Source organism: Phaethon aethereus (genome assembly GCF_964289735.1).
Source record: "Phaethon aethereus genome assembly, chromosome: 12".
Classification (NCBI taxonomy): Eukaryota; Metazoa; Chordata; class Aves; order Phaethontiformes; family Phaethontidae; genus Phaethon; species Phaethon aethereus.
Genome location: NC_138588.1, coordinates 15,702,444 through 15,713,599, shown reverse-complemented (window position 1 = coordinate 15,713,599; position 11,156 = coordinate 15,702,444). Strand labels below are relative to the sequence as shown.

The window sequence follows — 11,156 nt, the reverse complement described above, 5'->3', positions numbered from 1 at the left end:
AGCATGGACAATGGTGATCTGAAAGATGAACTGCATCCACAAGAGCACTCTACTGGACTGTGCAGACAGGGCCACGTGCTGAAGGAAGACGCTGAGGGCAGAAATACATACAACTGAGGGATCAGATGGGTCATCAACGTGGATGCTGAGGGATGAATGTGAATGACTGAAACATGCCAAAAAATAGTGCTGACAAAGACAAGTAATGGTGAGAAGCTGGAAGGATGAAGCAGGAGCACAAAACAAACAAACAAACAAAGAGGAAATAAATCCCAACAGGATAAAGTGGTAAAAAGGAGGCTATAAGGCCTGGAAGTGGCAAAACACTTGCACAGCCTGAAACTAAAAGAGCAAATAAGAAAGGAAAGCCTCACTAGGAGGGCAGCTGCGGCAAAACCACAAAGACATTGAGGTCTCTGCGAGATATTCAAATGAATAAGGTATGCAGAAGGTGCACAGCTAGTATTCAGATGGAGTTACAAAAAGCAAGAGAAGATGGCAATAGCAGGAGGATGTGACACGTGGCTGAAGTTAAATGCAGGTACAGGGAGCGATATGTCATATGAAAGGGAATGGGTGGTGCAGGGATGCAGAGTATCAATTTGCTTTAGTGACAGGAGAAAAGTTTTATGAGGAAAAGGGAAGAGCAGAGAGCTGATGAGAAGCCAATGAACAAGAACAAGAAACCTGTGAGAGGAAAGGGTACAGGAAAGAGGCATCACAGATGAGCAACAGCTTAGCTTAGCAGCAGTTCCACCTGTCAAACTGCATTGCCACAGGTCCCAGGTATGGACCATGCCACAGGAACTGCCTGGGAGAGCTTGTGGAGCATCTGGGAGAGAGTTACTGCCTGCTAGTGAAGTGCTGTGTGCACGCAAGGAGTGGCGGAGACCTTCATCCCCCATTTCTAGATGACTTCATGCAGCTTTTTGAATGACTCGCATCTGAGGCACCCTCGGTTTCCAGAGACACCATTCCTGCAGGAGTATGTACACATCGAGGGAAAGCCTTGCACACACAGCTGCCTTGCACACACAGCTGCTGCAGCATCTTGGAAAACAGGTGTTGCCAGGCTATACAAGGAATATCTGCGGTTTGTTTTTTACAACTGAACTCATACTAGGGCTGGAATATCCTAGTCAACAGTGGAATATCATTGTGAAATACTTCTCAGGTGTGTTCCTTATCTTTCAAAATTCATATTGAAAGGCAGATGTTATTGTAAGGAAGAATTTTTTATCTTCAAAGAGCAGCTGAAACTGCAAAATACACAGAACATTTTCTCCAAGAAAACCAGAGGGTGTATCTCTTAATTTACAGTATCAGACTATGAAAAAATAGTATTCCAAAGTATGAAAGCAGCGCACAAAAATATGGAAAAACACTAAGACCTTTAATAAAAATACTAAAGTCTTCAGATTAACTTGAACTCTTAATGTGCTTTGCAGTAACCACCAAAAATGAAACAGCAGAGTCCCTTAAAGCGCAAACAGAATTTGAGTTACAACATAACTTGAAATTCTAACCTATTTACAACAGAGAGTGTTATTTTAAGGTGCAGGCACAGAAACAAGTTCTCATGTGGCAAGAAACTAACTTACAGCCCAACTATCACGTATTTATTGTAGCTGTCCGGGCATGTATTTTCACCATATGGTAAAAGCAACATAATCTTAAATAGATAAAAGAAGTATCTCACATTTATATAGGACAAGAGCTTTCATACATCCGAGTGGTTCACAGGCACCTTCGCTTACTTCACGGACATGTATGCCGACGCCCTTTGCAAACACATTTCTGCACAGAAGAAACCTCTTGTAGGTGACCCATCATAGCCTGCAAAAGTGTATTAAAGAGCTCACTTTGCTGTAGCTGAGAACTATGGGGCATTCCACAGGGATTAACTGCCCCAAGTGATCAAAAAGCAGTCCCCAAATAACACTGGGGTTACCACTTAATAACACTTATATTTATGAGGTTTATATCGAACCCTTCCCATAGCTATAATGTTAAAATTTTAAGAGAAAACTGACTAGATCAAGCATTCTCAATATCCAGGTTTGGCTTTTAAGAAGTACTGCATAAAGATCAATTACGTGGCTCATCCTCAGACATCCCTTCTTGAATTCAGTCCTCTGCTGAAAAATAATCTTCATCTCTCACTTCTCTGTATTGCATTGAGGCCTCCCCCTCTGGTTCAAACCTGAGCATTTTTATATTCAATCTCTCTGCAAGCTTCTGTGCTGCAAGCTTGCCTTGCATTTCCTATATAAAAGAAAAAAAAAAAAAAAAGAAAAAAAAAAGGACACAAGTTAGAAGAAGTGTTTATTTGTCATTTTTATCCTGGTCATGAAAAAACTAATATACTAAAGTATGAACTTGACATAATAGTAATTCCAGAGTGGGCTTAATTAAAAGTTTTAGTAACTAGCAAAAAATTTCAGGTTTCTTTTCACACTTATACATAACTGTGCTACTAATATTTGAAGACCTTTTTATACGAGTTGAAATTCCCGGCATGGCAGTCCTCACTTGTGATACAGTAAGGTCAGCTTTCACAGAACAAAATCAGTCCACATAAGAGAGCAGCTGTGCACAGTAACTATGTAGCAATAGCAATGCTAGTCATTCCACAACCTTGGCAAAAAATCTGTCTCCATTTTCAAAATAAATTACCTCTCTTAAAGTGCCAAGATGACTAAATTACAAGTGCTTTTGAAACAATAAGCAGCAACAGACACTTTTACAATAGCGTCTAATTTAAACATTGGGTTGCCAAATACCTGGAAAGTCAAAATCCAAATTCATTACATAAAAGTTTTAAGAGCCTCAGAACTTGGATTCTTCAGGCAAGGCATAAATAAAGGCAAATGCAGATACTTGCATACTTTAAGAATGACAAATACTGCTAGGCCTTCACTTATGCAAGGGCCAAAAACTCTTTAAAGACTAATAGGCAAGGTATACATTTAAATTTCTAGTCAGAGGTGAAGTAATTGCAATGAGGTTAATGTATCAACACACAAAGAATAATACTAGATTTTGTTTAATGCAGGAATAACAGTTTCAGAAGGACTTAATGCATTACTTAACTATATCATTAAAAGAATCAACTACAAGAAAAAGTGCCTTTCCTCAAAGTCTGCCCATCTCGATTTCATCATCAAGTTCATCAGTATGAAAAGATCCCTTTATGCTTTCTTTTTTTTTAATCAGTGATCCCAATTATGTAACTACTTTTCAAACCAACTCTTAAATTTGTACCTCATAAGCTTCTTTTTGCTGTATCTGAATTGCTATGGATTCCTCTATGGATAATAGCTTAGCAGGGGAATGGTGAAGTGGTGGCAGCCGAGCTGCTGTGATGTCGTTCAAATGTTTCTTATCTCTAAGACGTCTTTCTTCAGTAGTAAGTGGAGAGCCAAATCCCCCAGGTGATTGGCTGGATGAGGAACCATGCGATGATCCACTCTGCTCTCCTGACAATCTGGAAGAGATAAAACATAAAAGTTGTGACCCAAATTTGCAGCCCAAGGGTGAACAACAAGTTTTGGAACTGAAGCTATTTTCAATATGCAAGAGTTGAAAAGAAATCTGAAGTGTTATGACACCATAAATAAATAAAAAATAAGCAGCACTTGGAAAAACTAAAAAGATTTCTCTGCAGAGAGACAATATCACAAGTTACTCCTGATAGTGAACAAAAAAGGTATGCCAATTAATTAGCAAGCATGAAATTGCAATGCTTTGGGAGTTACATGAAACATAAACTGCCACTGCTACTAGTACAATGTCAATTATAATTTCTCTAGAGGTGCAGGAAAAGCATAAGGCTACCTGCTATTAAAGTTCTACAAGTTCCAGAATGAATCCACAAGAAAGCTTTGCCAATTGTTTAACAGCTTTGTAGCTTAAGCTATGAAACCCTGTGAAGATTCATCACAATTGTTTCATGCTCAATATTGAGATTTTGTGGCACTTAATGGTAAAGAGCCAATATATTAACCTCACATGTCATATGATTTTAAATTTCTTTAATCACCAGAAGAAAATAAACCCACTATGCTTCTTCTGTACCATGTCCAATTTTATACAAGTCAATTATTTCACAAAAGGCTTTTCCATTCCATAATACTTACACATTTGTTTTAAATTTGCTTTTTTTAATGACTGGGTTCTTGGCTCTAGACTCTAGAACTTCAATATAATGTGGTGTCTTGGGGTGCAGGCTTCCAAAGATATTGCCCTTAAGTTTAGCCACATTCTGCTTTTTTCCTGATACTTTTTCGCTATTATGCCCATCTACAATTGTAACTTTTTGAAAGGCATCAACCAACACGTCTTTACTGTTGTCCAAAGCAGCTGTACTTTCCGTATCACCCTCAGTATTGCTCTGAGATACCTGCTGATCATTTTTCAGATGACTGCTTGTAGCCGACTTGGAGACAACTTCACAAAAAAGATTCTGATCTTTTGTAACAGTCTTTACGTCATCATTTTTCCTGCGAGTCCTTTGATTTTCCAGAGCTGTATTTGTGGCACCTCGCCCAATACATTCTGCCTCCTGCCTTTGGGAAGAAAGCTCGGAAACTTCTTCAATATTAGAGTTTTCATTAGAGAAATCTTCAAAGTTTAGTGCATCCTCATTTAGGATTACTTGCTGTTTGCTTGTATTAATCTCCTCCTGTTTCACCTGAAACTCCAACCTGACAGCAGATAACAGCTCAGCTGTCTTTGCTAATTCTTCCTCTTGTAAAATGGCAAGCGTCAGCTTTTCAGCAAAATCAGAGATCTTCTTACCCTTATCAGGAAGCCTAGCAATGAATTTCCTAAGACAAAAAAAAAATATATTATTTAACATGGTATAAATAATCCTCTTTCAATCTGATATACAGAGCTGTTTTATTAGAATAGTTAACATGGCAGGTTTCTCATTCTAGCATTCTTATTTACATACTAGATTTCTGGAAAGTGGTAAGACACAAGGCACTTGCAGCATCAGATGTATACTGTGATAAAAAAACTGTTACATTTTTTTCTGCTTAAAGATGTAGCTGCTGCTCTGAAAAGCACAGCGTGCAAATATCATGTAGTATTTCCATCAAAGTGGAGCACACTTTTTCTGTCCCTATTCCCGGAAATAACCATACAGCTGTTAGTGTAAATGCCCGCAGGCCGCAAGACCCCGCAGAGAGGTATAATTTGAACGGTATCCCCGGCTGCGATCTCGACAGCCCGGAAGGCGCTGCGCGGTTCCACAGCCGAACGCAGCGACGGAGAAGCTACAGCGGGCGGGCGGGGACCGGGCCCAAGGGGAAGCGCTGAGGGGCCGCAGCCCCGCATCTCCAGAGCACGGCAACGGCTGGAAGCCCCTGCGAGGTACCTGCAGCTTCATCAGCCCCCGAAAGGACTTAAACAAGAGGAGGAGCTCCAGCCGCTGCCACCTACGCGGGGACGGGTGAAGCCGGCAGGAGGCCTGACCCGCTCCTCGGCGCCCGCGCTCCGCCTCTCCTCACCGGTCCGCCAGCAGCCGCTCCTGCCGCCTCAGCATCTCCCGCAACTCAGGCAGGCTCCGGCCCCGCAGACCGCCACCGGCGCCGCCCGCCGCTGCCATGCCGCCCCGAGCCGCCTGTCACCGGGGCTGCCGCCCGGACCCGGCGCCGCTTCCGCAGCTGCCTGGAGGCCGCCATCTTACCGGAAGCGACGGCAGGGCGGCAGGGCCGGACTTGGCCGGAACGCGAAGGCCGACGCGGCCTCTGTGTGAGGCGAGCGGCCCCGCCCCCTCTCGCCGCTTCTGCTGGGAGGCCAGCGAAGTGCGGGAGAAACCAGCCCGAGGAAAGCACGGGCGAGGCGGGGACTCAAGGGTGCAGAGGCGGGGGCGGGGGGCGTTTCACCCCAAGCGCCAGGGAGTCGTGTGGATACATTCACGCAAGCCTAGAATGACGTCAGACATTTGTTCTCTTCGTGGCTCAAGCAGCTGTTGCGTAGAGCGGCGAGGAGCACGCGCCAGCCTGCGCGCAGGGCGAGTCAGGCTCCATGGCGCTTTGCCTGCAGCGCTCGGGGCACAGCCGAGTTCTGTTCAGCACCAATCCTTGTGTCACAAAGTCCTTATTACAGAAAGTGACTTAGTATTCAGGAAGCATATTTCACTTCGGCCTTGGGGTGAGAAGCTGTACAGAGCAGAGGCAGATTGCTGTTGCTAAGCTCGGCCTTCTTGGTATGCTCAAAAAGCTGCAAAAGCTCAAATGTTTCTTGCAGAAATTCAGATTGTAATATAACATCAGCCTGCTTACTCCGAACTTTCCTAACTGACAGAAGTGCCCTGAGCTTCAGTAAGTCTGCTCCATCGAGTAGTAATAAAGCCATTAGCTGAAGGGTAGTTCCCTGGTGGAAGGTGTCAGCCTTTTTAAGTTGATCCCAGTGGAGGTTTATTGATCCAAGTAATAGTAAAGAGGTACATTTCTCAGAGATTGTTAAAACAGTTGTTTTATGAACCGGATGAATGGGGGGCCTACCCCGGAGGGACTGGCGGAGGAAACGTTTTAAAATGGCTGCCTGCCCCTTTGTTTGCTCAGCTGGAAAGTGAATGGAAAGGCTGAGGGCCAGGGGAAATGAGATTAATCAAGTAGGCAGCTACCCATGGAAAAAAATACCACGATTGGGGTGAGAAAAGCCAAGTTAAGTGACTAGCTGAAGAGACCATTTCACTGTCCGTTATGCACAACCTGGATCATCTCCCGTGGAAAATCCCTCAGGGAGTTTTCCCGAAGAGTTCAGGGAAGAGGAAATCACTGTGAGTTTTTCTCACCCGGAGATCACCCGCTGTTACAGGACACAAGTTCCCTGAATTGCTGCCTCTGCACTGCACGCTTAAGTTATGCCATCTATGTAACATTTCTGCATCTTGCAGGAAGGAACGCTTTATCTTGCTTTTTAGCCTCTTTCTCCTGTGCAGATTGGAGAAAGTGGGAAGGCTGGCCACAGAAAGAGAGCACCGCTTCTGCCCGCATGGAAGCAAGAGTCTGGAAGGAACGATCTCATTAGACCACTGCTCTGCACTTACATGATGATGGTTCATCTCAGTTCAACTGCTGTTATTACATACAGAGAAAAGTAATGGTGGTATTTACAGCGGATTTCAGCTCATGTGCTAAACTGCATAAACACAGAAAAATAGAGCTGAAAACATGAAGAGAATAAACTCCTAATAACATGACCACTGGGAATCATAACTGATCATTCTGTAGCCTCACTTGGAATACCATTCACCAAGTCTGTATTTCTCCAAGGTCATTGGGAAGGAATATTCATCTTTACAGTTCGGGAGTGTTAAGTTTGGGAATACCATAGTCTGTTTACAGGTAACACAGTTCCAGAATGATGAACTGGAAGCTGAAACTTGGCAGGTGCCGGAACAAATATATTCTTTTTTACGGAGACATAGGCAGCACCTAGGTACAATACAAACTAGATAGTATCAATTTAGATACAAATGTGAAGAAGGAAAAGTAGATTTAAGCTTTCTCAGTCAAGGAACAGAAGTATGGAGTTGAGGAAAATTATATATTTGGGCATTGCTTGCCCTGGGGTGAAGTGCAGGCATGTAGGAAAATCCTCACTAGCCACACTCTGAACATGCGTAATCACCATCCAGCAGTACCTACTGCAACCTTAGTCTTAGGACTTTGCTCTTTTTCCTCTCGGCAGACTGATACACTGTCATTATTTGCAGAGCACAGTCATATTTTTATCGTTTTCCTCAGAGCATGCTTGGTCTTTTTGATTAGAGCTTTTATTTTGTATCACTTTCTTGAGTATTTTGATCAGCATTCATGTGAGCTAAGTATGTAACAAAACTGGTTTTTTAATCGTTTCTTACATAAGGGGCTTTCGTATGTTTCTCACTTGTGACATTATCTCAAGAACTATCATTATATACAGTTTTCAGTCAGTCTGTTTTCTATCACTAGATATCTAGACTTAAATATAATTTATTCTGCAATAGCATGGCTGGAATGATTATGCAATTTAGTATTATTTCTACAAGAAAATGAAATTATTAGAATGACAATGAAGAAGAAAATCAGGTATACTAACAAAAAAGAATAAACCGCATGAAATGACACAAAGCAAGGTGTGACCCAGGAGCATTCACCTTCGTATATCATAAAGCTAAAAAGAAAGGTATTCAAATAACTAACTTATTCAAGCATAATTTTTTTTACTAGATTACACCAGTTACAAGGAACGTTGCAACAGATATTTGTGTCTGAATTTTTAGTGTATCTGTTTTATCAATACCAGTTGTGACTAAGCCGGTGTATTCTGGTCATATGACATTTTGGGGGAGATGACCATGAAGTACAACTGGCTGAATTTTTTCAGGCGGAAAAATTTCCTGTCAGCAATATCCAAGTCTGACCAAAACAGGTATTAAAACTAACACTCTTGCTTCTTTTCTGTTAAAGGTATCATTTCCATTGTCCTTTTCTCCTTTCTTACTTCTTTTCACTAGGAAAAGGGGAAATGAGACTTTAGAAAGGGGGGGGGAGAGGAACTGCTTTTACAGTTTCTCTGCTCCTAGGTGGAAATATTGAGGGGCAGGAGGAGATGAATCAAGCCACATATATGAAATAAAACACTACCAAAAAAACAGAAAAAATTGTATGAATATTTGAAATTAAAATAAATAATTTTAAATTTAGTTTTAAAAAAGAAAACTTTTTAATCAGCATGATACTCCTTTGTAATAATTAATTTTATTTTCCTCAATTTAAAGAAAATAACTCCTCCCTTAAGCTTATTTGTCTAAAAAAGCCCCAAACACTTTAAAATCAATCCTATATATGCTTATATTTATCAATGTACTGTTTTACATATGGGAAGCAACTGTCAGATTATTGTAGTATGTCTACACACCACACACACCTTTACAGAATATTGTAACCTCATGTATGTTCACTTCTACATATTTTCTCTTTAATCTACCAGGTCTTTTTCTTTTGAAAGTTTTCACATACCTTAAGTTGTAGATGGCTGCTATCACTTTGTTTTCCTATGTTTCTTTCATATTCTAGTGCTTGAGGTAGAGCTGGAAGGGCCTTAACTCATCAGGTCTCTTAAGCACCTTTCTTCTTCTACACATGCAGATAGCGCCAGGTGCTGAATGGGAATGAGATAAAATGTAAGTGGGATGAAACTCTCAGCATGTATGTCTCCATACTGTGGAGCAGGGATTTCCTGTACATAATTACAGACTTAACAATGTGGAGAGAACTTACTACTTGCCTATTTGCCCATCTGTCCATGTCTAAAAGTCTTCAGATGTCACAACAAAGATTTAAAGTCTCTGAAAAGCATTAGTATCCAGCTCCCAGAATCCTGTGGTGTTGGTTCAGCACTGAGCATTGCTGATCTCAAGATTTTATGAGGTCCTTTTGGCAATCTGTACTGAATACAGGTACACAGGGAAGTATTACTCAAGTAAAAAGCTTCACATACTCATTTGCAATGTTCAGCTGAAGAAACACTGTGATCGTCATGTTTGCATGACCTCTTCTTATTTAGTTGACATATAGATTGTTTCACTGTGACAGTCTTAAAAATATATCTCTATTTCAGTGAGTGGATATAAACTGTAAAAAGAGATGGGCCAGTCATCCCAATCTCATGCTGAAGCCTGGGGAGCATCATATCAGATGTATTCAGATGTTATCTGTGGGATCTGAAGCTGTTGGGATTTTTTTTGCAAGAGCTGTACTGCTGAGTTCTTGTTTATCCTGTGCAAGTCAATAGTTCTTTATTTCATAAAAGAGTACATCTACTTTTGTTACTTGGCTTTGAGAAGAGTCTTTAGTCTTTAGTGAGGGAGTGTCTTCCTGTTCTCAAGAGCCTGTCTGCCAAAGGAAACACTGACAAGAACATCGAGGCTCCAGAGGAACTGCTTTTGCATTCATACACATTTTGAACAAACAAGATTGTGTAGAGTAAGAGTTTGCAAGGTTTTAAGGTAAGTTTATTTCTAAACGAATGTTGACACAACAGAATAGAAAGTTTAAATACAATATTTATTGCGATTTATCTTTTTCAAGTCCTACGTACAGGATGTATTAAAAGCATACAACTTAACTGCATTATTTATACAGCATATGTGAAAACTGTATCCCAAAATACTTTCCAGAGTATCTGGAATAAATCACAAAAGAATACTTATCATGGTACAAATGTAGTCATACAATTGACTTATATTTAATGCACTTTCTGGGACCTGCCTATATGGCTTTTATTGATGTTTACAGAAATTTTACTAGTTTCTAATGTTAGAGTACTAATTAACCCAATCTCAAATAGAAAAAATTTATACTGAAGTATTACAGTCAGATTTGTTATTATCTATGCTAATTTACATTTCTGCTCATTTGACTGGAAAGCTCTACATTTTCATGTAACACAATTATATAAATACTGTTCCTCTCCTGTTCTTCAGTTATGAAATTTAGACCAGTAGTCCAATCAAACAATGGTCATCCAGCTCACTGCATGTCAAAATGCTCCTAAAATATAGGATAGACTTCATCCTTATTTGGTTTAGAAAAAAATTATCCTATTTCATTAAATAGGCCAAGACAGAATTTATACAAAAAACTTTTACCAGGAAAATTCAACACCTTGCTCCAGTCTTGGTAAAGTCTTGAGCAGATGATCATCACTTTGCAAGTCTCAGAGTTAAAATAACTTGCAGTATTTTCAGAGGAGATCCTCAAGACTATACTAAAAGTAGAATGAACTTCCTTTTGAAGTCTGTGTCAAGGCAGCATTTTGATACTTCATCCTGCCCTCTCCTGCTATTGACTGAGCATCTCATAGTCGTCAGGCTCTGTTTTCTGAATTCTGGACAAAAACAGAGGAATACAGTATTTTTACTTATTTAAACTTGTCAATTCATGTCTTTTACAACAATATGCATTTCCATTTTTCTATAAATACTACCTTCATACATTCATCTTAAATCTAAGGTAACTTTCATAAACTATGGTTCAGAATTAAATTCCTGAAATACAGAGGGACTATTTGGGCGCAAAAAAATGCTAAAAGGCATTATGTAATGAACTAAACCTGCATCCCTAACAGACAGTAATATAGCCTGTTGGGATTAG

General features: G+C 40.5%; 1 protein-coding gene across 1 annotated transcript; it reads right to left on the bottom strand.

The window, feature by feature from the left end:
- Positions 1-1,933: 1,933 nt before the first annotated feature.
- On the bottom strand, positions 1,934-5,614 carry POLR2M (RNA polymerase II subunit M; the record flags this gene model as incomplete). Its single annotated transcript, XM_082005077.1, has 4 exons — positions 1,934-2,265; positions 3,265-3,487; positions 4,140-4,829; positions 5,517-5,614. The coding sequence occupies 4 exons, from the start codon at positions 5,612-5,614 to the stop codon at positions 2,128-2,130; spliced, it is 1,149 nt and encodes a 382-aa protein (XP_081861203.1). The 3' UTR covers positions 1,934-2,127.
- Positions 5,615-11,156: the final 5,542 nt, after the last annotated feature.